This window comes from Hibiscus syriacus, unplaced genomic scaffold, assembly GCF_006381635.1.
Source record: "Hibiscus syriacus cultivar Baekdansim isolate YM2019G1 unplaced genomic scaffold, ASM638163v2 tig00117056_pilon, whole genome shotgun sequence".
Taxonomy (NCBI): domain Eukaryota; kingdom Viridiplantae; phylum Streptophyta; class Magnoliopsida; order Malvales; family Malvaceae; genus Hibiscus; species Hibiscus syriacus.
Window position 1 is genome coordinate 6,733,911 of NW_024063539.1, and position 27,017 is coordinate 6,760,927.

Genomic DNA, 27,017 nt, shown 5'->3' on the forward strand with positions numbered 1-27,017 from the left:
ATCGACCAGTCAAACTCAATGAGAAGCATAAAAGCATAGGCTGGTAAGCTTACAATTGATTTCAGGAAGTCCACTAATTAGTAACTCAAGCTCTTTATCATTAAAAATTGAAATAAGTTCACGTGGCACCAATTCATTAAATCCCGCCAGAAAGGAATTGATTTGAGGACGTATAGCGTTCGTCAAGATATGATCAGCAACAAGGTCTACATACTCGTGTTTTGTTTCCTCAGTAACTCTGATATTTCCTCCTCCCGGTTTAAGCTCATAATCGGTAACCTTTTTCCAAGCAAAACATAACAATTTAGAAGATACTCAAGTGAAAATCTGGGGAAAACAACCCTTCATTCAATCTTTGCATACCTCAGTTTTTTCATAAAGTATGTTCTTTTCTTCATCAGCATCCATGCTGAAAGTCAGATCAGGAACGCCGCTCACATCATTCTGAAATAAATTTGTAGATAAGACCATTAAGAAACGATGAGAAATTAGTACTTCAAATGGACTCCTTGGCTCTAATTACATGAGAAGTCGATCAAAATAACCAGGGCTGATTAATTAAAAACCAACCTCCAGCATCCACTTCAGATTCTTGTAATAATCAGGATCAACTGCCTCTATATTATGGTAAGTCACCTTAACACCAAGGATGTGCTTGTAGAAGGACCGAGTAAAATAAACATCCAAAAGTTGACCATCAAATAGTGCCTTTGCAACCTGCATATATCACAGAAGAGAATAAGAATAAACTAACGCAAATCACAATAAACACCCATATCAGAACCAAATAACCCAGTGACTTACCACACGGCCCACAAATTTGAAGTAAGAAAGATGCTCAGTCTGGTAAACAGAATTAGGATTTGGCTGGAAAGTTGCATTGCTCCCTACAGTAGTAAAAAGTAATGCTCCTCTGTCAAATACGACCCTTGACAGTAACTGATACCATTCTCTTGTCAGTCCACCAGCATCAATACCCTCTTCCCCTTGAAACTGCACGTTCAAACGACCCTTCAGATCCTGAGTAGGTCGTATTCGTAACTGATTGTAGGAGTCCTCCAACACATATGCCCGCCGCACACTTATCTGCAGTGGACCAGCAAGGTGCTGTTCATGCTGTTGTTTTATTCTTGAATGGAAATATGCTCTCTTGTTATTGAAGTCAATCAGCCTTGGAGCTTTCAGCAGCATAGACAACGGTTTTTCTAGCAAGCCAGGATTTTGCCTAACAAAAGCATTCAGAAGTCTGCGATGCTTCTCGGCAAACCTTGCGAATGTGACAGATCTGTAGACACTAAATTTTTACCCGAGCAGCCTCCTCCATCCAGTAGCCCCTCCACGCATCATTTCCAGCAGCTTCCAGCGACAGCTGCCCCTCCACGTTGAAGCTATAGGTGAGTCACCACCATAGTTTGGTGACTCACCGAACTCCCCCTTATTACCCGGTCCATGGAAAGCTTTGTGGTGGCTATAAAAGCCACCACCGAGCCTGCAAAAGAGGAGGGGAATCGATAGAGAGAGCAAGAGAATGAAGCTAGAGAAAATACCCAACAAACAAGCACCAAAACAGAAAGAGAAGATCGTGAAGAAACTTATCGGAGCAGGGAACCCGAACGTCGCCGGAAACCACCGGAGTTCGAAGGTATTATTGTAGATATATTAAGATTAAATGCTCTTTAGGTTAAAATAATCTCAGATTCGGGTTTAGGAAAAATAAAAAGAAATTTTAGTGTAAAAAAAAAAAAAAAAATCCGACCACCGCAGGTGGTGGCCGGCGGGGGCTGCCGGCGTCGGAGCAAGTCGACCAACCGATGACCGGATCACCTCCGGTGAGAGAGGACTAGAGAGAAGTTAGAGAGAATTGTCATCTCTCTTTAAGAGAGAGTGAAAAAATGAAAAATGAGGGAAAATGAATCATTTGGGACAATTAAAGGGTATTTAAACCCTCACCAAAACTACGTAGTTTTGGTGAGGGATGTTTGTGTAATTTCTAATTTAGGTAAACCATTTACGTAGTCCTCTTGAGTTCTGTAAATTTACAATTTGGTCATTGAAATCAAATCCTAAACTTCTAATTCGGTCTTATAATTTTATTTACTTTATAATTTAGTACATGATATGCTTATATATATTTTAAGGTAAAATAACTTATTTAACCATGGTAGTTTTAATAATTATTATTCTAATCACCGATTAATAAAGGGATATTTACACTATTATTAAATATATTTTTATATTTCGAGTTAGGTTCATTAATTTAGATATCATTTTCTTTTGGTCATTTTTTATATATTTTTATCATTTATATGTTTAAATTAGTATAGTATTTATTTATTTATTTATTTATTCATATATTTATTATTTATATTTTTATTCACTAATATTTATATGAAATGCCAATATTATAAATTTTAATTCGATTAGATAACAATGTTTACTTATTTTTAAATATTAAGAAAGGGCAGTCTTAAAGCAACTCGATGTCAATTTTCTGATATTTTAAATAAATAAACATCTTACTTTTATAATTATTAATCTATTTTTTATTATTATTTTTAGAAAAATGTTTTTATATTTATTTATTTTTAATATCGAAAAAAGAGCTGTCTTAAGGCACCTAGAAGTCCTTTTCTGATATTTCTTAATAAATAAATATTTTATTTATATAAATTAATAAATTTACTTAAATTATAGTAATAAATTTAAATTAAATATATTTGAATTTTGAATTTTGAATTTTTAATAATAGAGACAATTTATAATTAAAAAGTACCAATTTTGGGCGTTGTAGGGGTGCTAATCCTTCCCTAAACGTAACCGACCACGAATCCCTTTTTTATTAAAAAGAACGAATTTTTGGTTAAACGCAGATCAGTTTATCTTTTATTGATGTTTTCTTAAAACTCTTTTAAAAGATATTTTTAGGTATTCGACCTACCTGACCCAAAAGGCCGATGGCGACTCCCAAATTATTTTCAAAACCATTTATTCACATCACTTTTCCCGTCAAGTTAAATTTTTCGTGCCCGGACGAAAACTGGTTACGACAGCTTGGCGACTCCGCTGGGGACGTCAAACTTTAAAACCAATTATTAATTGTCTCTATCAATTAGAAAATTAAAATTCATATATTTAATTTATAATTCTTTCTTTTCAAATTTTTTATATATATTTTTATAGTATTTATATATATTATTTCATTTTATTTGCAAGCATTTTATTTCATTATTTATTTATCCATTAGAGGTTTGAACATTTCTCATCACACACAACACTTGCATTACATAAAGCTCTATAATTGAGTTTGTCCATTTTAAGTGGGAGTGAAAACGACGTCTTCGTGAGAATTTATTCTCCGTGTCAGACCTAGCAAGTAACTTTCGGGGTTCATATGCTTTTTGTCTTCGTGAGAATTTATTCTCCGTGTCAGGCATAGAGAAATGTGTCCCCTCGAATTGAACTCGGTCTGCTTAAGTCTGTAGTGGACTATGATTGAGGGTTGACAGCCCAAGAGGGCATCAACAAGGACAATTCGAGTACCTTTACTCATAGAACTGAAACTCTGCATATAATAAACCCTAGAAATTCACCTGATCTAAGACAATACTGAACCTCTGTTCATAGGTATACACAAAGGAGAAATACGCTCTAGCTTTTAATTTAATTTATTTCCTTTTCTTTTTCCTGAATAAATGCATGCGAACTAGAAATCATGTGGTTAGGTTAACTTTTTCCAAACAAAGCATGGAACTAGAAAGCATGAGGTTAAGATTTATACCTTGATAGATAGATTTTTTTCCATTAGTTGGTAATAACTATTCTATTTTTTTATTTTTTTCATGCATTTTACATTGCTCTAATCTGTTCATATTGATTTCTTTTGTTGCATGATCATGGCATAACCAAAAGGTGTTTACTTGAAAGACTGTTCATCATATTAGAAAGAAATCGTAAATGGACAAAAAGTTTTATGATCAAACAAAATATGATGCGGCCAAGGAAAGGCATCCTGAAGAAACTACGAGGATCGAGGGAAGTTCTGCACACAGAGACCGGTTATATTAATACCAAAAGTAATCCATAAAGATTCTGCCATATTGATACCAAAAGCAGTCTATGGTAAGAGTATCAGTCGGGACATTCATAGTAGTGGAGATTTTTATGAAGCTCAAGCATGTTATTTGAAGGACTTGAACGACCAAAACAAGAAATTGAACACAGAAATGAAAACTATGCATGAAGATTTTCAGAAAATCAGTCAAGCCTTTCAAAATACTGGCTTAGGAAGTACCCCAGAAGAGTGGATCACAGGGGTCACCAAGCTGAAAAAGAACTACAACATATATGAATCTTGTTCAAGAACTTCTTAGACAGAAAGGATCTCTTACAAGGGAAAATGAGCAACTTCGAGAAGTGACACAGAAGATGAAAGAGAATGTCATAGAAGAAGTTGCAGTCCAGACAAGCAATATGGTTCTTAAATGATAGATTTAGCTGATTTTACAAGGAGATGAAGCAGACTGAAGACTCAAATTTTTGAGCATGAATGGAAACTAATAGGCTTTGGAAAAGTTAGGAGTAAAATATCCCTATATGTAAAGTTTTGTTTGATGTACCGAAACTTTTGCGTTCAATGAAATCTGTTCTAAGATGATCACTCTTGAGTAACACCTTTTCATACATGCATTTGTATTTTGCATTTGTACATTTTTACGTTTGTATTTACATTTACATTTTAAATTTACATCATGCATTAAAACATATTTAATTAAATAATAATGTTTATTTATTTTCAATATCAAAGAAAAGGGCAGTCTTAATATAACTGGATGTCCTATTCTGATATTTTAAATAATTTACATTTACATTTTTACAATTGCATATTTACATTTGGCATCTTTGCATTTGAATTTTATGTTTGCTTTTGTATTGCACAATTTGTATTCTTATTATTACATTCACATATTTACATTTGCCTTTGGCATCTTTGCATTTTTTTATGTCATAATACATTAAAACATTCATTAAAATAAGGATTTCAAATGAAGTGATCTTGGTTTTCCTCGAAGCAAGAATGCTCAGCACGACACAAGAAAAATGTCTAAAGAAACTGAGGATAGGCTAACCAAATTTGAGATAGAGCAGAAAGAAATACAAGAGGAATTAAGGAGCAAGTTGGCACAAATTGAAGCTAATATCACAAATTCTCATATCGATCTACTGAACAATATGAAAGAAATAATTGAGAAGCACCAGACCGCTGGAAAGAGTCTTGTTGAAAACCACAGAAATTCTTTGGATGTTACACCTGTTCATATTCCTGAGTTCACCTCTATACCCCAGGAAATTCAATCACCGATTTACTTCGCTGTTAAGAACTCACCATATCAAGCTGGAGCATCGTTCCCCACTGATTGTCCTACTACTTCTGAGTTGAAGCCTGATGAATTTTGTATTAGTAATGAGGTCCTTGACCAAAACAAATCAGTTGAGAAGGAAAAATTCACTCAACTACTGGAAAATATAAAAGAGTTGATAAAATCTATAGAGACAGTTGAGTCATTTTATGGGTTTGATGCCAAAGAACTAAGTTTGGTCCCTGGCCTGGTTATTCCACCAAAGTTCAAGGTTCCAGATTTTGAGAAGTATAATGGGACCACATGCCCTTCATATCATATCACTATGTATTGTCGTCGTATGACTGGCTATGTAGAGAATGAAAAATTGTTGATCCACTGTTTTCAAGACAGTTTATCTGGGTCTGCATCCAGATGGTATAATCAGCTAAAACGTACTCAAATACGTTCTTGGAGGGATTTAGCTCAAGCTTTTTTGGGTCAATACAAGCACATGACTGATAAGGCCCCTAATCGAACAATGTTGCAAAGCATGAATATGAAGTGCAATGAAAGCTTTCGACAATATTCACAACGATGGAAAGACGTTGCTTCTCAAGTACATCCACCATTGACTGAAAAAGAGTTCACTACTTTGTTCATCAGCACATTAAAATTTCCTTATGATAATCACATGATAGGGGTTGTCCCTAATAATTTCTCTGACATCATCATAAGTGGAGAAATCATCGAATGGCTATCAAGAATGGCAAGATAAGAGGCTCTGACAATACTAAGTCAAGAAAGAAGCTGGGGTTAATACAATGAGGTCTTATTCAGTTAAACATGGTGCCAAACCTTATAGAGTGATCAAGAAGAAAAAGAATGTACAGGGATTTCAATTTCCTCCCTTCCACTGTTCGAGTGAAAAGTTGCATCCAAAAATGCTCTCAGCCAGATCAATTACTCTACAACTTGATCAATCACAATGGCCTCTAAATGAGAATTGGACCTATAAGGAAGTTCATTGGATAAATCAGACTAGAATTCCAAATTGTTCAGCTAAGGTTCCTGGTAACCTTAAGGGAAATTTCCAAGACCCTTTAGAGCAAGCAATTCAAAAATGCAAAATAAAAGAAGGGGTTAAGGTTCAATGTTCAGAAACCATTGTTGCAACAAAAACTAATATAACCAAATCTTACGAAGAATATCAGGCACAAGAAATGGGAAAAGAAATCAAAGGCTCCCATGGATGTAATTCGAGATTGGCCTATAGGTCTAAGAAAGAATGAAGCAGATATAACCCAGAAGACACCTCAGATACCTATATCAGATTTCTGAAACCAGTAAGGCAAGGGGAAACTTAAGGAGTCTGGTTAATACTACCCCAATTATAGCTGAAATGAGCATGCAACCCCCTCAAAACATGAGAGCATTCATTCGTTCAGAACAATCAAAGAAAGTGATAGCCTCGCGAGCAGGAAAAGCTCTAAAGGTGTTTCAAGAATCTATCTCAGACCTGTACCCTCATTTTGTTAAAGGTCAATACATTACACCAAGATTGGTGAAGGTATCACCAAGGCCTTATGCTCATTGCTATGATCAAAATAGCTTCTGTAATTTTCACTTGGGAGTATCTGGACATTCAACAGGGAATTATTGGTCACTGTTAAAGGAATAGAGACGCTCGTCGATAAGGGTCTTGACACAAGAAATGATCAAGAAATGGGAGCAAATAAGGATAAAATCCTGGGCCAAGTACACACCCAACAATAGAGGAGTAATGATGCATAAACAAGTGGAAGTATTATTACCATTGTAGTACCTTTCTACTTTCAGCATCTTGTTTGAATGTTTTCTGTTCCTTTCTCTGCCTTTGTGCAAAAAATAAATTGTGTTGCTTTTATGGTTATGAGCAAAGAATCAAGTTTTAATCTTGAGATTATTGAGTATCAAGTAGATTAAATATTCTTTTAAATTTGCAAGAGTTATATATCTATTGGCAAGTGATAAAATTATATCTTCCATATCCCATCCAACACCAATTACTCGACCTTTACCAAAACCAAATCCTGACACTACATTTATCTGAGACTCTGAAGAAATGTCTCTACCTATTTTGAGACACAAACTCTAGATGTTTACCTTCTCGGGTAGAGTCGATTGATTGATGATACTACCTTCCACCATATACATGACTTTATAAGTCACACATTTATCCTTCCAAATACAAACCATCATAAACCAAAAGACCTCAAAAAAACCAAACTTCAATATTCGTGAATTTTACTGCAAGAAGAGACGAGATGAGGCATCATGGACCAACTCATTGATGATAATTTCGAGTGATTAGGGCATACTCAAAGAAGAAGGGAAAGTGATTGATTGAAATAAATTATGCATTAATTACTTTTTATGTAAATAAAGTTAATCTTGAATATTCATCCCCCTGTGGATACCTCTTTTTACAAAGGTTTCTGTGTATGAGATGATAACGGCATTGTTCATTTATCCTTTAATATATATTATATATATATATATATATCCTTTGTTGTCCCCATTTGAGCCTGAATAATTTTTCTTCTAATTCAACCCTAACCAAGGATCACCCTCTACATTGGGGGCAAGGTAAAGGATATTGGCTCACAAGAATAAAGATTGTCAATACAGTTTTATTACGAAGACAAGTTTCCATGAAATCATGAAAGTTTTGAACTACAAAGTATGTCAATACAGAGTGCTTGAAGATCAATCCAATCAAGAATAATGGAAACCTCCAAAATGCAAAAGGAAAAGGAGGTGCTCAAAGCAATTGAAGTATTATACTCCATCCAGCAAAGAAAGAAGAAAAAAAAAACAAAAAAAAAGGAAAATTGAATCAAGATGGGTGGATTATTGAGCCTCAAGTTACAAGGTTGATCAAGTACAAACAAGAAAAGCAAGAAATGCTGAAGATATGAGAAATTGGAAATGAATCCAAAATTTGACAGTTTAGAGGGATCCAAATGATGGAAAATCCAACAAAGCAGATCCAAGTTAAGCAAGGCAAGATTGATGACATCAGAATGAATTGATCATTGGTTTGATTACCCTTAAACACTTATTTGGGCCTTTTTATCCATTTCTTTCGTAACCATAAGCCATGGCCTACGTTACGTACCTGAAAAGTCCATTTTAATCATACATGTATTTCTAAGTAAAAGAGAATATCTTCAGAATTCATTCCGCCTCTCAAGATTGATTTTTATTTGCAAAAATTGGTTTTTAAAATCTTTAATGCATGATATGAAAATGATAAAGGGGGTTCAAGATATAAATTTTTAATAACATCTTAGAACCAAAGGAGGATTCGAGTCGAAAACCTGAAAAGGCGGCTCGAATATTGAATGGTGCAACAAACGACATAAGAGATGATCTTAAGCTCTTAAATGAAGCACCACACATCCCAAAGATGTTCCTGAGATTCTAGAATCGAGAAGCATCTCTACAAGATAAGCATAACAACCATTTCTTCAAGTTAGTGGAAGCCCGAAGTGATATACTGAACCAACTTGAAAGAACCTACTTTACCAAAATCAACCTACACCTCAAATCAGTCAATAATTTTGACACTTGCCATAGGACTATGATTTTTGAATGATTTAAAAGTGTAGTTGATTTATTTGATATTCATTAAACATTGTTTATGATTCGATATATTGTGAACCTGAAAGGGGTAATACTTTGCAAAATTCTTTCATTCTTCAATAAAGAAAAGGAAAAAACATTTTCAAATAGGGCAGTCTCAAATGAGAAAGGTCCTTGAAGCAATTGCTGCTTATTCTACCTCTGTTGTAGAAAAAGAATGAATGAGGCCAGAATAATAAAGCACTTCACATTTTTGAAGGCAAGTGGTCCAAGAAGCCAGAAAGTCTGGAGAATTGAACTTGTGACACTCTCCTATGACATTATTAGCAGCTCATCAAGAAAGATCGTTTATCTCATACTGAGGGCAATAAGGATCACCAGACAGATTATTTTCCCCAACCATCAATTCATGTTCTCTAGAAGATTACATTATAGAACCATGAGCAAGTCACTACCTGCACTCTGGTTATACCGTGATGCTGGCTCAAGTCTTGATACATCATTGTTACTTCTTCTATGCCGATCACTTTCTTTGTCAAGATGATACCCATTATGTCCTTCAGAAGATTGCTGAATTTGAATTTGAGGACTTATGGCACATAATAAGATATTGGAACAGATTCTACACTTGTATGCTGTACAGGATTCGAAAAGTTGAGATAACCAGTTTTACCATCAACTAAACCTTTCCATAGTTAAGGAAGAGTGAGATATGGCAGTGTGTATTTTGGAGCAGCAGAAGAGATAGCAGTCGTAGCAGTCATTACAAGAAAATGCACCAACAAAAATCTTCTAGTTAATCATGATGATGTTTATGCTTCCGGTAAGGTTGTTACACGGGATGCTACCGACAACAAGGTCGAATCCGCCAAATCTACTCATCAATTGCTCTAACTGATCATCATTCAGTTCTTGCACATCTGTTTTTAAAGGTATGCCAAGACAGTTGAAGGTAACCTCTGCATCACTGATTTTAGAGAAAAGAGACAGAACATTGATATCACTAGAGAACATGTCTCTAGCAGCTCCTCATGTATAGTTTTTTAGGGAAACCTAGAAGCATTTCCACCTCATTAGGTTCAAGTGGAGTAACTTTATTCCTTCCAACCCATACCAGATTCCATTTTCAGCACTCATCATGAACATACTTCTGGACACTCGAAGGTAGCTCATCGTCATAAGCTTCAAGAACCTTACAGATCCTTTCTGTCAATTTGGCACTTCCTGTACATATTTGTAAACAGTTCGACTTTGTTCTTGGATCCCAGGAAGGCCATCATTTCTTCGTCAATGGAAAAATATCATGTATAGTGCGTGGAGAAAACAAGATAAGAGAAAATATGTTCTCAATTGGCAGAATTATGAATATAGCCCTTTTCAGTGTAGTAGCATGAAAATACTTCGAATCTACAAATTCTGGCTCTACATCGAATAAGTACTGTGATATTCCAGTCCAAACATTAACTGGAGCAAGTGCCATGTAATCATAGTAGAAATAAGAAGACTCAATAGCATCTTCTGGAAGTGTTCTTTGAGTTATCTGATCTGGTTCGATAGGAATCCCATAACCAATCATTGAAATTGAAAGATGAACTGCATGATAGTCTTCATTAAGAAGCTTCTTTTCAAGCTTCCTCTGATTCTTCCTTTTCCACAAATCATAGCCCAAGTTTCGCCTTTGCTTGTAATTGGGATCATTGCATAATGGCTTCCTATCTTCTACCATAAGAAGTGCATCAGTAACCTTAGCCATTTGATCAGCACATATAAAATCTGTCAATTCTGCAATTGATGAATCTGAACCACATCTCTCCATGGTTATTGAAGCCTCAGCCTCTGAGAATCCCATTTTTGTCAAGTATAACAGTTTACTCTCCTCATCAGAATCAGAATTCATGATTTCCTCGATATCAGAAGAACTATCAATATCTGTGAAATCATCCTGAAAGATCGCTTCATAATCAGATGAGTTGTTATCAGAATCAACATGTTGCATGGGTGCGGATTTTTGATGAGCTTGTCCCATTGTATATGTAGTCTTGCCATTGCATCAGATTACTGTTTGCATAAATTGGTTTCTCTCCTACATAAAAGTATATTTCAGAGATGACCTTCACTGAAAGATGATAAGCCATTGTGTCAGCCTGGAACGGATTACCAAGCTATTTATATTGCTCTGTCCGACTAAATCCCTCCAGATACAGAAAATGGTCACCTCATTCAGAAGACACATATCTCAGACGTTTCTGTTAGAATGATTGAGTACTTCTTAAGTTTGTGACAACATGAAGAGAATTTCAGTTACTTGACAATACTACTGTTTAGTGACACAATAATGAGAGCATTCAAGATAAACAGATTTGGGGCACGAATAAATCCACATGTACCCATAACAATGCATTGTCAAAATTAGACCTCGTGGGGATCATGACATTTCAGTTAAGCAGACATTGAGAGTGAATCAGAAACAGAATATTGAGGTTCATCTCAATAAGAAGTAATGTTGAGCATACTTTTAGCATATGTATCAACAAATGTTGGGGCATTTTAAAGGTTCCTTCAGACAGATCCATGTGGGCATTTTGAAGGCTCAGATTAACAAGAAGCAAATATCGGGGTATGCTGAAAGCCCATTTCAATCAGAATGAAGAATGTTGATGTATTTTGAACGTTCGTATCAGCAATTGTTAGGGCATGCTGAAGGCCCACATCATCATGTGTCAAGATCATTGACTTGAACAAATATTTCCAATGAGATATAAAGATATGAAGAATGAAAATTGTGAAACAATTACAGTCAATCTGACTACACATAATTGCTTCGTTCATCAGGCAATTGCATTAGGGTCCTGTTGTTGAACAAATATTTATTCAGCAAGTATGGTTTCAAATACCCAATCTTCTTAAACCATGTGTCACCTAACAGTGTGTTCTTTGTTAAGCTACATCATGGTTGCATGAATAAAGATGGTCCCTTTGTAGACCATTCAATCCAAGGATCAGTTCCTCAAGACCTCGAAATCTAAATTTGGCCTTTTTGTGTGTCGGTGATAATTAAAAATATTTCTTTGAGGTTCCTGGCAGTTAGTTTCAACCATACTATTGAGGTTATGAAGCTGTTTTTCACATCAATTTTTGTTTACTTGATGACATTGAAGAGAGAAGCTCGACTTACACATATTACCCATTCTCAATGTTACTAGGGTTATCATTTTCAAGCTAGGCTGAACTGAATTTTTATCTATTTTGGGGTTTTATCATGTGCGTTTCATCCCCAGCATCAAGAATTCTACGGATATCTTTCCATACATGGCTCTTATAGTGAGTCTGTTTCTAATTCCTACAACGCTCATTACAGAAGAAAATGTGATCAATATCACACTTACCCTTGCCTGAGACAATATCAAGATCAATTAGTATCTCCTATTCAATTCGACACCAGCACATTTTGTGAATTTGACCAACTTTTTTGGTCATACTAACATTTCTCTTGTATTCCCATTGAGTTTTGTTCTCAAGTGATCTTGTGACATTATACAAAAACTTTGAACACTAGGCAAAGAGCTTCAATGATTGAGACATCTGAGCAGAATACACAGAAAAGGATGAATGTGTTGTCAAATGTTTTACATCTGAGTAGAAACCACATGAGATGATGCATGTATTGTCAAATGTTTTACGAACCAGTTATTCTGATGCTGAACCAATGTTGCAATCATATGGTTTCCATTTATTGATCCAAGATGAAGTTTGTCTTCTTTAACCCCAAGATTAGAAGTGAGATATAATGAAGATTTCTTTCCAAGGAAAGTTGAAATTTTAAACAAGAACTAATGGGGTCAACTAAGGTTGAACTACAGGTTGTTGTTAAGCATCTCGACATGATATTGGTCCAAGATTGCCTTATTCGAGATCTGATTATATGTGGAGACATGAAAGGAATTGGAATAAATCTTCCTTGTGATGTTTCAAGAGTTAAATTAGAACAGACTCTACTCTCCTAATTAATCCCTGCTGAGTCAGATGATTGATTCTCTTTTCAAAGATGAAAGCTTTATCGGATTTCTGCACAACTCCAAGCAAAGAAAGTTGGTTTTATCCAAGACAAAATGGGGCATCAAGGTCATAGTTATGACTACGACAAGAGTTCCACAAATGAAACAATTCTTCTGAGACTTTCATGAAGCAAAGAATACATAAAGATACAAGTTAATCATATGGTTCTTCAGAAATGCAAGCTTGATAGCATAAGTTGCTACACTGATATCCAAGGGTAACCTTGGAAATAAATGATGAAGTGGAGGAAAACCAAGTTCACCACTTTGAAGTCAAATGAAGATTGCATCAACATTCATGCATCATATTTAGACATTTGCAAAATAGGAACATTTTCATTCATTTTATCCATATTGAATATTTGACAGGAATTTCAAAGATTTTAGCAAAGATTCAAATCCATCATTCGATGGATCAACATTTCCGGAAGAGTTCATAATGAGAAGAGCTCATCTGAAGAAAGAAGAAGAAGTTCATAATGAGAAGAACTTGTTCAACTTTCTGCTTGAATTCATCATTCGATGGATCAGCATTTCCAGAGAAAGTTCATAATGAGAAGAACCTATCTGAAGAGGAAGAAGAAATTCATAATGAGAAGAATTTGTTCAACCTTTTGCCTGAATTCATCACTTGATGGATTAACTTTTCCAGAGAAAGTTTCAATGAGAAGAACTCATATGAAGAAGGAAGAAGAAGTTCATAATGAGAAGAGCTTGTTCAACCTTTGTTTGATGCTATCACAGAAGGAAATAGATCAGTATTAGCATTTCCAGAAGAAGTTCATAATGAGAAGAGCTTGTTCAACCTTTTGCTCAAATCCATCATTTGAGGATCAATATTTCCAGAAGTGTTCATAATGAGAAGAACTCATCTGAAGAATGAAGAAGAAGTTCATAATGAGAAGAACTTGTTCAACCTTTTGCTCAAATTCATCACCTGATGGATCAGCGTTGCCAGAGAAAGTTCATAATGAGAAGAATTTATCTGAAGAAGAAGAAGAAGTTCATAATGAGAAGAGCTTGTTCAACCTTTTGCATAACTCTATCACAGAAGGAGATAGATCAACACCAACTTTTCCAGAGAAAGTTCATAATGAGAAGAACTTATCTGAAGAGGAAAAGAAAATTCATAATGAGAAGAACTTATTCAACCTTGCATTGATTCATCTCCTATGAAATTGAATGAAAGAAGAACCTCATTTGAGGATCAATATTTTCAGAGGAAATTCATAATGAGAAGAACTCATCTGAAGAATGAAGAAGAAGTTCATAATGAGAAGAACTTGTTCAACCTTTTGCTCAAATTCATCACCCGATGAATCAGCGTTGCCAGAGAAAGTTCATAATGAGAAGAACTCATATGAAAAAGAAGAAGAATTTGTTCAACTTTTTGCTCAATTACATCATAGAAGAAGATAAATTGTCATCCCCAGTGGAAGAATGGAAGAGTTCATAATGAGAAGAACTAATCCAAACAAAGAAGAACTTGTTCAACATTTCCATTTTAATTAAGAGAAGTCAAATGAACAAAAATTTATTGTCTTTTCGTCTTTGCCCTATTCTTGTTAACACAAGAATGAGCAAAGAGGGGCAGCTGTAGACACTAAATTTTTACCCGAGCAGCCTCCTCCATCCAGTAGCCCCTCCACGCATCATTTCCAGCAGCTTCCAGCGACAGCTGCCCCTCCACGTTGAAGCTATAGGTGAGTCACCACCATAGTTTGGTGACTCACCGAACTCCCCCTTATTACCCGGTCCATGGAAAGCTTTGTGGTGGCTATAAAAGCCACCACCGAGCCTGCAAAAGAGGAGGGGAATCGATAGAGAGAGCAAGAGAATGAAGCTAGAGAAAATACCCAACAAACAAGCACCAAAACAGAAAGAGAAGATCGTGAAGAAACTTACCGGAGCAGGGAACCCGAACGTCGCCGGAAACCACCGGAGTTCGAAGGTATTATTGTAGATATATTAAGATTAAATGCTCTTTAGGTTAAAATAATCTCAGATTCGGGTTTAGGAAAAATAAAAAGAAATTTTAGTGTAAAAAAAAAAAAAAAATTCCGACCACCGCAGGTGGTGGCCGGCGGGGGCTGCCGGCGTCGGAGCAAGTCGACCAACCGATGACCGGATCACCTCCGGTGAGAGAGGACTAGAGAGAAGTTAGAGAGAATTGTCATCTCTCTTTAAGAGAGAGAGTGAAAAAATGAAAAATGAGGGAAAATGAATCATTTGGGACAATTAAAGGGTATTTAAACCCTCACCAAAACTACGTAGTTTTGGTGAGGGATGTTTGTGTAATTTCTAATTTAGGTAAACCATTTACGTAGTCCTCTTGAGTTCTGTAAATTTACAATTTGGTCATTGAAATCAAATCCTAAACTTCTAATTCGGTCTTATAATTTTATTTACTTTATAATTTAGTACATGATATGCTTATATATATTTTAAGGTAAAATAACTTATTTAACCATGGTAGTTTTAATAATTATTATTCTAATCACCGATTAATAAAGGGATATTTACACTATTATTAAATATATTTTTATATTTCGAGTTAGGTTCATTAATTAGATATCATTTTCTTTTGGTCATTTTTATATATTTTTATCATTTATATGTTTAAATTAGTATAGTATTTATTTATTTATTTATTTATATATTATTATTTATATTTTTATTCACTAATATTTATATGAAATGCAATATTATAAATTTTTAATTCGATTAGATAACAATGTTTACTTATTTTTAAATATTAAGAAAGGGCAGTCTTAAAGCAACTCGATGTCAATTTTCTGATATTTTAAATAAATAAACATCTTTTTATAATTATATTAATCTATTTTTATTTTATTTTTAGAAAAATGTTTTATATTTATTTATTTTTTAATATCGAAGAAAAGAGCTGTCTTAAGGCACCTAGAAGTCCTTTTCTGATATTTCTTAATAAATAAATATTTTATTTATATAAATTAATAAATTTACTTAAATTATAGTAATAAATTTAAATTAAATATTTTGAATTTTTAATTTTTAATTTTTAATAATAGAGACAATTTATAATTAAAAAGTACCAATTTTGGGCGTTGTAGGGGTGCTAATCCTTCCCTAAACGTAACCGACCACGAATCCCTTTTTATTATTAAAAAGAACGAATTTTTGGTTAAAACGCAGATCAGTTTATCTTTTAATTGATGTTTTCTTAAAAACTCTTTTAAAAGATATTTTTTAGGTATTCGACCTACCTGACCCAAAAGGCCGATGGCGACTCCCAAATTATTTTCAAAACCATTTATTCACATCACTTTTCCCGTCAAGTTAAATTTTTCGTGCCCGGACGAAAACTGGTTACGACAAGATCCATCAAGCTTCTTCTGGGAATCCCCACTGTCCTTAGAGGGTAAGGAAGTAGAACATTCGGCAGACTCTTTTACTTCTTGTACAATCACATTTACATGATCTTGTTGGATGATAGAATGATTGCCATGTAGCTTTTCACACAAAACAAAGAAAGCCTCAATGAAAGGGAGGAGTCTCTGAGTCCCCGGAGGGAGTGGTGACAATAAGGATGTTCCCTGAACATGGTCCCCAACATTCAAATTAGATACGGTTGGACAGAGTGAGCTCTGAGCCAGCTGTGCCTCAGTCATGCCAATGCAATTACTCAATTCTTCCCATAATGGCTCTAATAATTCATTTAATTTCCACATGGTAGCTTCCTCTTCCTGTTCATCATCACCATCCTCTGGTTTATAATCACCAACACTAGTTGAAGTGAGCGAGCTAAGAACTTGTAACACACGTAGAATTGTAGCTCCTGCCATGGAAGCTGCACTCAGACCCAGCATCTGCGTATTCCTCAGTGTTACAAGCTCATTGACAGCCGAACTACTCAAACCATGGGCTAATTCTGAAAGCTCTGTAGTAAAAGACTTGCGATGTGTCACAGCAACTGATGCCAATTTCTTCAGCACCTCACCAGCTAACATAAAAACTTTATCTGACAATCTGAACAAAAAATGACAAAGCAGTGGAAAAGAAACAAAAAGATGTCAGGAAAAAAACGGATTTAAAAAAGCCTGAAAATAAAATCCTAAGTAGCATAAATAACTTTCAACATGTCTTGAGATAAGAATCAGGAATAATACTCCTCACGATCAAGAAGACAGCACAAATTGCACAAATCAGATTCTGGTAACTTCAAGAAAATATTATAAAAATCCACATTTTATTGCCACTGGATCCAGAGGATTCAGCATTGGTCCACTTCTCTTGGTTAGACTCTGGTTCTGTCAAACGGAGGCCCTTGCCAGCATTGCCAGAAGCTTCATTGCTAAGCAGGTTCTGGGAATTTGAATTATCAGCGGTCACATGAGAGAGTGAGCAGCTTTCTAATTTTGATGTACTGCATAGACACTACTTGAAGCAAGCCCACAACCTACACCATAAAACCATATTAAAACAAATAGAACAAATAGGGTTATATCAATATCCAGTTGGAGTAGGAGAGCCAAGCTACAATGTACTAAAATGTTTAGAAGGGCAATAATTTAAGAGTACTGCCTGCTCGAGATGTGCAGTGCTGAGAAAAAACAGCGGCTGGTTCAAGAGCTTAAGAAATAATATTAAAGGAATATCCCCCTGAGTGTTTCCTAAGGGTTTTGATGCATCTCCATCCATAATTTTCTCCTTGCCTTTCTTGGCTTCCGAGTTTTTCGGGCTAAAAGGCTCAGAAAGAATTGAAGGATCATAGTGGAACAACACATTTGCAACGGCAGAATGATTTGTAGCCAAATAAGTCAAAATCTCAAGAACACGACGTAGTACAAGAGGTGGAAGACCTATTGCAACATAAAAAATCAAAGGTAAGATGAGAGAAACAAATGCAGAAAGATACAGTTATATCAGCAGAATCATTACCGTCAACAACTGTGACCGACATAAACAACATTGAATGGCAACCATAAAGCATTTGGGAATTAATTGCTGACAAAGCATTACTTGAGCCTTCAACTTCGGATCTAATCATATCAAGCAACAGCTTTACCAAAGTGGCCCTAGTAACACTATGTGCACAAAGATTTAACAGAAGCCTCTGCAGAAGGCCTTTGCCAAGGGGCTACAAACAGATTGTCGAAACGATTTTTTTCTTAAAAGTGAGAAAAGGGTGAGATTTTGAAAAACACATTAATTCTTAATTATCTCTTTTTAATTTAAAAACAAATGCGATTTAAAAGACCTCTCGTTTCAAAAAAAAAAATTTGGATTTCCTTTACGATCGAAAAATACGGTTCAAAGAGTCGCCACCAATATTTGATTAGGGTGTGATTGGACACCCAAAAATGCTTTGTCATTTTAAATAAAAATTAATTTTAATTAAAACAACAAATTGAGGTCTGCATTACCAAAATCCGAGTTCGGGAGTCGGTTACGTATGGGGAAGGATTAGCACCCCCACAACGCCCTAAATCGGTACCTAGTCGATTAATTAACGTTTTTGTAATGAACTTTACAAATTCGAACTTAATTTGATTTTTTGATCTCATAAAACAAAGATATAAATTTAAAAACATTCAACAGCACTCAAACAAATTAAATTAAAATTACCAAGTCGTTTTAGAAAGATAAAGAGTGTTCGATTATTTACAAATATCGAGACCAGATCTTAAAAGCTATAACAACCTTTTCTCGATAAATTTAAATAAACGAACACTTCCTTTTCTTTCGTTCCCATATTTTAAGTGACGCATCAATTTTTTTGTTTCACTTTCGGGATACACTTTTAATTTAAAATCATCAAAACGACCCTCTAATCAGTTAAGACAGACCACTCAAGACAATTTTAAATTAAAAGGGTATTACCCTTAATCCGATTATGTAATAAGTCGAGTTATACAAATGAGGTTAGCATGCAAATTACAATACCACTAATTAATAAAATGATATAAGTAAACAAAACAAATGTAATTATAGAAAATAATATTTAATACATTAAATATATTAAAAACCAATAAAATTTAATATTCTAATGACTTTTTAAAAGCAATGCTAATATCCGTAAGGTTAATTTATTTAAAGATTTTTTTTTTAAAAAAAACCATTAATAAATATATATATACATATGTTACAAATTACTTAATTATTAACAAAAATTACTTAATATAATTATAATTTATTAAAATCCATGTAAAATCTATTTAATTAAACACTATTTTTTCATAATACCCTTATACGTATATTATCATGATAAAATAATAATAATAACCTAAGGACAAAAAATAAATGGATACATAACTTTGAAATTAAAATCATAAATTTAATATAAATCAAGTCCAAATATATAAACTATCACATTCCATGTACTGAAATTAAAATAAATCCCTAATCTTATATTAGACTAAAATGTAATTCTCAAAATAAATATCATAAATGTATAAAAAATGAAAATTCAAAACAATTAGATTCAAGGGGCTAAAATTAAATACTCACAAAAATTAATGGTAGAATCAGAAGCTAAAAAAAAAAATCAACACATGGACCAAATAATAGTTTCATCCTAAAATATTAATGGCTAAACACTAATTAACCCAAATATCTTAATATAAAAGCTAAATAAAACTAAACCTAAGCTAACTATCACTCCCTGCCGCTCTCTCTTTGCTTTCAACTCTCCCATTTTCGTCTCAAACGACACTGCTTTCCAAACATCACAATACACGGTTGGCTACCCCAACCATCTAGGAAAACACGACAACCTTTTCTTATTTAATCCTCACAACGGTCGCATCGGCCACCACTCGGTGGCCACTCCACTCGACGACAACCATTCAACAAAGAGGAAAACCCAAGCTAAGCCATATAAACCGAGAATCTTGTTTTTATCTTCTCACTCTCTCGACAAGGACCTTAGAAGCTCACTGTCTTCACCCAACCGACTTATCAGATTTACCTCTCCGACGCTCGACAATGAAAACCAAAAGCATAATATTACATAAACAAAGACACCACACCTAAGGTAAGACTACCATTTTCCCTTTATCCTTATATCTCCATTCCAAAGTACTCACATACCCACACACAAATACCATACACTATAGACTAAAACAGAATCGAATATTCTTTAGAAATTTCCATTGATTTTTATAGATATAGAAAAACGCCTCAAATACAAACATGAGTTTTAACACTTACCTTTCCTCTGTTACAAAGGAAAATGAAAAAGGAATTTGTTGTGCTGTCCTGCGTGTAAAAAATGAAAGGAAAAGCCGATCCTTTGATTTCACTGACTTCAATTTATCACCCCTTTTGGTTGTTGATGATTTTTCTCCTTTGTTTGTTTACCATTCTCTCTCCCTGTAATCCTCTCTTTTTTGTCTTTTCTCTATTTCGTCTCGTTCTTCCCTAATTCCTGATCACGCCCCCCTTTGTTTTCTATCCGTTCCCTCCTTTTCTCTATATTTCTCATGGTTGATAGTTTCTAGTGGTTAAAACCCCCTCAAAACTGACCCTCACTCTCTATCTAGTGGTTAATTTTAACTGCTAAAACTGACCCCAATTTCTCTCATCTTTAGCATGCTACTGCTGTCCATCAGTTTGGAGATGGACCTCCATCTGGTTTGGGCTCATCTGGGCTCTCATTGCTTCGGGTCTGCTCCGACTCAGCCCCGGACAGAAACGAGCATCTACAGCTGCCCCTCTTTGTTCATTGTCGTGTAACGAGAATAGAGCAAAGATCAAAAGATGATCGAATTTGTCCGGTCATGAGAACTTCAAAAGATTAAACCACTCACTGTTACGTCAGGATAAATAAGACTTGAAAAATCTTCAAATGACGAGCCTGCTCCCTATTCCTTCAGGAAGTATAAGGCTCGAACAATCTTCATAAAATGTGTATGCTCTCTATTTATTCAGAGAGTATAAGACTTGAACAATCTTCAATAAAACGGGTCCGCTCTCTATTCCTTCAGAGAGTATAGAACTCGGAAAATCTTTAATAAACAGGTCTGCTCCCTATTCTTTCAGAGAGTATAGGACTCAATCTTTAACAAACGTGTCCGCTCCCTATTCCTTCAGAGAGTATAGAACTCGAGCAATCTTCATAAAACGGGTCCGCTCTCTATTCCTTCAGAGAGTATAGAACTCGAACAATCTTCAACAAACGTGTCCGCTCTCTATTCCTTCAGAGAGTATAGAACTCGAACAATCTTCATGCAACGGGTCCGCTCTCTATTCCTTCAGAGAGTAAAGGACTCAATCTTTAACAAACATGTCCGCTCCCTATTCTTTCAGAGAGTATAAGACTCGATCTTTATAAAATATGTCCGCTCCCTATTCCTTCAGAGAGTATAGGACTCGATCTTCATAAAATGAGTTTGCTTCACTAATCTACCGTGAAGGCTTACAGATGGTTTACTTCACTACTCTTCCGTGAAGGCTTAAGATTGACCTGTTTCGAAGGTCCAACCTGAAAATCAAACATTATCAATCATTAATGTATGTTTGAAAATATTATATTCAAAAATTTAGAATTTGATAAAATTTCTGAAAATCCATCTCCATCGTGAAAACTTGTCTGGAAGCCATTGGATATGCGGATCTATTTTGGCTCAATCGTCATCTAAACATCATTCTTTTCAAGATTTCAAAACTAGTTATCCTTATCTTGATGTTTCCATATCTTCAATCTTCAATTATCCCTGAGAAACCTGTAGATATTTAAGTCATCATGCAATTATGAATGCCATGATCCTATTCATGTCTAAAATGTATGCAATTATGCAATTCAATGTCTGTCCATCTTCGAATGAACTCTATCTCCTTTTGATCTCAATGGAACTCAGTTTCGTCTTGGGCACAGAACGTCTGACCAATTCACCCCAATTGACAATCTCAATACCATATCATTCGATTTAACAAGACCTTGACTTCTTTGTTTTCTGAAAACCCACCGGTACCCATAACCAACTTCTTGATTAATGACAATCTCCTTGGGTCATCTTTTACTGGCTGTGATTTTCTATGAATTTCAAGATTTTAGTTTCCTGTAGCCACACAAGTGTACATGTATAAACCATTGTCAGCTTCAGAATACCTGTATTTTCCAAAACCTTTTGCACAATAATACAAAATTATCTCATGTACTTCAAGTTAAGCTATATGTTTTAACTTTTCAAAATAAGATACTTACAAGAGGGAAACGAACAAGGAAAGACATCTCTTTATTTATATAAATGTCGAGAATTTTCAGGTAACTACATGGCAAACTTTTAACTGGAAACAATAAAAGAACAAAAGAGTAGGCGTCTTCAAATATCATTAATGCAAATGCTTTTGAACTGGCACGCCGTTAGAATGTCTCGAGTGTAGCTTCTGTAAAAAAGATCTCCAAAATTGTGATGCTTAAGAGTATGAAGCTGCTTCTAAACTCCCAAATCTCTATCATTGGATGCCCTAAACAAGTATTGAATCTCATGTGCATTCAATTTCTCTTGGTTATTTTAATCGAGACTCATTAATCTTTAGTCTCATCCCTGATCACCAACTGTCATTGTTACTATCCATATCAGGATCTCTTTCCACTTCCAGAATTGATTCAGAACCTCCACCATGCACGAATTCTGAATTTCAAACTCAACTCAAGTCGCCCTTTGCGGGTTTTCAACTTGAGACCTCATTTGGTTCCAAGGCGCCCTTTTCGGGTTTTCATCTTGAACCCTCCTTTTATTTCTCTTTTTTTTTCATTTTTCTCTTTTTTCATTTTTCATTTTTTCTTCTATTTTCCATTTTTCTCTTCTCTTTTTTTCTTTTTGTTTTTTTCATCATTTTTCTTTTTTCTCATTTTTCTTTTCTTCTTTTTCTTCTTCTCATTTTTATTATTTTTCATTTTTTTCATTTTTTCTCTTTTATTTCTTCTTCAAGCAAAATATCTCTTAACAACATCGGAATTCACTGGATATGGTAATTCTGATCCGTCCATTTCAGTTAGGAATAGAGCTCCCCCAGAAAAGGCCTTCTTGACAACATAAGGTCCTTCCCAATTGGGTATCCATTTTCCTCTGAAATCCTTCTGAATAGGCAAAATCCTTTTAAGCACCAAATCTCCCTCATGGAATTCTCGAAGGTGAACTTTCTTACCATGTGCCCGTATCATACGTTTTTGGTACATCTGACCATGACAAATAGCTTTCAATCTCTTTTCTTCAATCAAATTCAACTGATCATACCTAGCTTGGACCCATTCTGCCTCATCAAGCTTTACCTCTGACAAAATCCGAAGTGAGGGAATTTCCACCTCAATAGGTAAGACAACTTCCATCCCATAAACCAAAGAAAATGGAGTTGCCCCAGTTGACGTTCGTACAGAAGTTCGATAGGCAAACATAGCAAATGGAAACTTCTCATGCCAATCTTTATAGGTCTCAGTCATCTTCTCTATGAGCCTTTTGATGTTCTTATTAGCCGTCTCTACTGCCCCATTCATCTTTGGGCGATAAGTGGTGGAATTATGATGCTTTATTTTGAACTGTTTACAGACCGAGTCCATCATCTTATTGTTTAAATTCAACGCATTATCGGAGATAATCCTCTCGGCCAAACCATATCTACAAATGATCTCATTCTTCAAAAATTTGCATATTGTAGACTGGGTAACATTTGCGTAAGAAGTTGCTTCTACCCACTTGGTGAAATAATCTATGGCTACCAGAATAAAGCGATGACCATTTGAAGCTTTGGACGAAATTTGTCTAATAACATCCATGCCCCACATTGAGAATGGTCACGGAGCTGTCATTACATGCAACGGATGAGGAGGAGTATGTACCCTATCTCCATAAATCTGACACTTGTGACATTTTCGGGCATAATTGATACAGTCTGTTTCCATAGTTGACCAATAATACCCAAATCTCATAATCTGCCTAGCCATAGCATGCCCATTAGCATGGGTACCACATATTCCCTCATGCACTTCTTCAAGAATTAATTTGGCTTCTTTCGCGTCCACACATCTTAACAAGACCTGATCCAGACTTTTCTTGTATAGAGTCTCACCATCAAGCACATATCCTGATGCCATTCTTCTAATGGTTCTCTTATCATTCTCAGTGGCCTGTCCTGGATAACTTTGATACCTTATATATTGCAAGATATCATAATACCAAGGGTTTCCATCTTCTTCCTCTTCGATATTAAAACAATGGGTTGGATACTCATAAGCCTTCATTTCAATGGGCATCATATTTGAATGCTCGTTCATCTTAAACGCTGCTGCCAGTGTGGCTAAGGCATCTGCCATTTGATTCTCTTCTCTGGGGAGGTAATTGAAAGTTACTTCTTCAAATTCTTCAACAAGTTCCATAACCAACTTACGGTATTCTACAAGCTTAGGATCTTTTGTCTCCCATTCTCCTCTGAGTTGGTATATTACCAAAGCTAAATCTCCATATACTTTAAGCATTTTTACTTTGCAATCAACGGCAGCTCTAAGACCCAGAACACAAGCTTCATAATCGGCCATATTGTTTGTACAATCAAAATTAAGCCAACTGGTGAAATGATAATGCCCTCCCACTGGTGAGACCAAAATTGCCCCGATTCCATGTCCCAAGGCATTTGAAGCACCATCGAAGTTCAACTTCCAATATTTACTAGTGGATGCAACTGCTTCTTCTACCGAAATAGCCATTAAATCTTCATCTGGGAAATCAAAGCTCAACGACTCATATTCTTGCGAAGCCCTGCTTGCAATGAATTCTGCTATAGCACTTCCTTTAATTGCCGTCTGGTTTACATACTGGATGTCAAACTCGGACAATAAGATCTGCCAACGAGCTAATCTTCCAGATAATGTAGGCACACCCATTAGATATTTCAAGGGATCAAGGTTGGATATAAGCCAAGTAATATGATACAACATATATTGCCTAAGCCTTCGGGTAGCCCATACTAAAGCGCAACACAACTTTTCAACGGGTGAGTATCTTGTCTCACATTCAGTGAACTTCTTGCTGAGATAATAGATAGCCCTTTCTTTCTTCTCAGTTTGGTCACGTTGCCCCAGCACACACCCCATTGAATTTTCATAAACTGACAAATAAAGAATCAAGGGTTTTCCTGAGATGGGTGGCACTAAGATTGGAGTGCTCGACAAATATCTATTCACTGTTTCAAAAACTCTTTGACAGTCTTCACTCCATTCTCCTGAGTTATTCTTACGAAGAAGGCGTAATATGGGATCACACTTTTCAGTCAGCTGTGAAATAAACCGAGCTATATAATTCAATCTCCCCAAAAATCCTCTGACTTCTTTTTGTGTTCGTGGGGCTGGCAAGTCTTGAATAGCTTTTACTTTATCTGGGTCTATTTCAATTCCTTTTTGTCTTACTACGAAACCCAACAGCTTTCCAGATGTCACCCCAAAAGTACACTTATTTGGGTTGAGTTTTAGCTGGCATCTTCTTAGTCTTTTAAAAAGTTTTCTCAAATTCCCAATATGTTCTTCCTCTGTCTTAGCTTTGACAATCATATCATCGACATAAACTTCTATCTCTTTATGCATCATGTCGTGAAATAACATCACCATAGCCCTTTGATATATTGCCCCTGCATTCTTCAGTCCAAACGGCATTACTTTATAACAAAACGTTCCCCACATGGTAACAAATGTCATTTTTCCATATCTTCAGGGTTCATCTTAATTTGATTGTAGCCAGAGAAACCATCCATAAAAGAGAACAAAGAATTTCCAGCAGTATTATCCACTAGAGTGTCTATATGTGGCAAGGGAAAATTATCCTTTGGACTAGCTCGGTTGAGATCTCTATAGTTGACTCACATTCGAACTTTTCCATCCTTCTTCGGTACTGGGACAATATTCGCCACCCACTCAGGATATTTAGCCACTTTAAGAAACCCGACATCAAATTGTTTTTTCACTTCCTCTTTAATCTTGAGCAGCATCTCGGGTCTCATTCTTCTCAGTTTTTGTTGTACCGGTTTACATTCAGGCCTTATTGGCAGCTTGTGAACAACCAATTCTGTATCTAAACCCGACATATCTTCATATGACCAAGCAAACACATCCTTGTATTCTTGAAGCAATTCTATCAAATCTTGTCGACCTCCAACTGACATAGTGGTTCCAATCTTTACTTCTCTCTTATTCTCATCTGTTCCCAAATTCAAAATCTCAGTAGGCTCTTTATGAGGTAGAATCTGCTTATCTTCATTCTCCACCATTTTCAGCAATTCAGAAGGTAGTTCACATCCCTCATCATCATCACCACAATCCTCGATTTCTCCTTGACATATAGGCTTCTCGAAATCAATCTCCGGGTCAGAGTCATTGGCATTCATATTATTGATATCTGAGCTCCTGAAAAAATAATGAAAGAGAAGATATATATATACATATATACATATGGGAGGATCTTTTCCCATATAAATAAATAGAAATAAATAAATACATACATATATACAACAAAGAATGAATGAATGAAATGCATAGGAAAATGTTTGCCATTTGGAACTAATAGAATGCATCTTTTATTGAAAGCAAGAAAAAAACAAACAGCTTAACCCTTTACATAAAATCACCTATTACCCCAGGGTATGAACAACATGGAGAAAGTTCCAGTGCATTACTCTGTAAAAGATTTGTAAACTCCAGGCAGTTCTTCCGCAGTCCAATTGTTCAACACGAAGCCTGACGGTACAGGATAAATGCCCATAGCTCTCATTTCCTCAAACTCACCATCAGTTATAACATTAATGCCTATATCTCCCAAGGCATCCTCAACCATCACCTCAGTGTTCCTTGAATTCCCTTGAAACATATACCCTCCAGATATGAAAATGATGCTCAACGGCGGGAAGGTCATGGGTTCCCAGCTAAGGTCTTCACCAGCCAATCTGACATTTCTCATTTCCTGACCCTTTTTAATTCCCCTCAGCTTATCCCTCGGAGTTGGCTGATACCCCAAACCAAATCGATCTCTTT

At 35.4% G+C, this 27,017-nt stretch overlaps 2 protein-coding genes across 2 annotated transcripts in view; both read right to left on the reverse strand.

The window, feature by feature from the left end:
* Positions 1-17,446, reverse strand: LOC120197777 (E3 ubiquitin-protein ligase UPL1-like). The gene is made up of 6 exons (XM_039199178.1): positions 17,167-17,446; positions 16,377-17,026; positions 805-1,283; positions 571-717; positions 364-444; positions 1-279 (listed from the first exon to the last, which is right to left on the reverse strand). The coding sequence occupies exons 2-6, from the start codon at positions 17,005-17,007 to the stop codon at positions 16-18; spliced, it is 1,602 nt and encodes a 533-aa protein (XP_039055109.1). The 5' UTR covers positions 17,008-17,026; positions 17,167-17,446; the 3' UTR covers positions 1-15.
* Positions 17,219-27,017, reverse strand: part of LOC120198471 (E3 ubiquitin-protein ligase UPL1-like) — a 19,363-nt gene continuing 9,564 nt past the window's right edge. The window contains exons 2-5 of the mRNA XM_039199807.1: positions 17,939-18,137; positions 17,579-17,859; positions 17,439-17,456; positions 17,219-17,362 (exon numbers count right to left, since the gene is read on the reverse strand). Of these exons, the coding sequence (XP_039055738.1) occupies positions 17,219-17,362; positions 17,439-17,456; positions 17,579-17,859; positions 17,939-18,047 (552 nt within the window). The 5' untranslated portion in view covers positions 18,048-18,137. The remainder of the gene's footprint in view (positions 17,363-17,438; positions 17,457-17,578; positions 17,860-17,938; positions 18,138-27,017) is intronic.

Excerpts from the sequence above, each read along its gene's own strand:
- LOC120197777 (XM_039199178.1), bottom strand. The coding sequence starts at position 17,007 with ATGTTAGCTGGTGAGGTGCTGAAGAAATTGGCATCAGTTGCTGTGACA. Across the intron at positions 1,284-16,376 it reads CCAGAAGAAGCTTGATGGAT|CTGTCACATTCGCAAGGTTT; the intron begins CTTGTCGTAACC and ends GTGTCTACAGAT. Across the intron at positions 445-570 it reads ATCTGAAGTGGATGCTGGAG|AATGATGTGAGCGGCGTTCC; the intron begins GTTGGTTTTTAA and ends AATTTATTTCAG.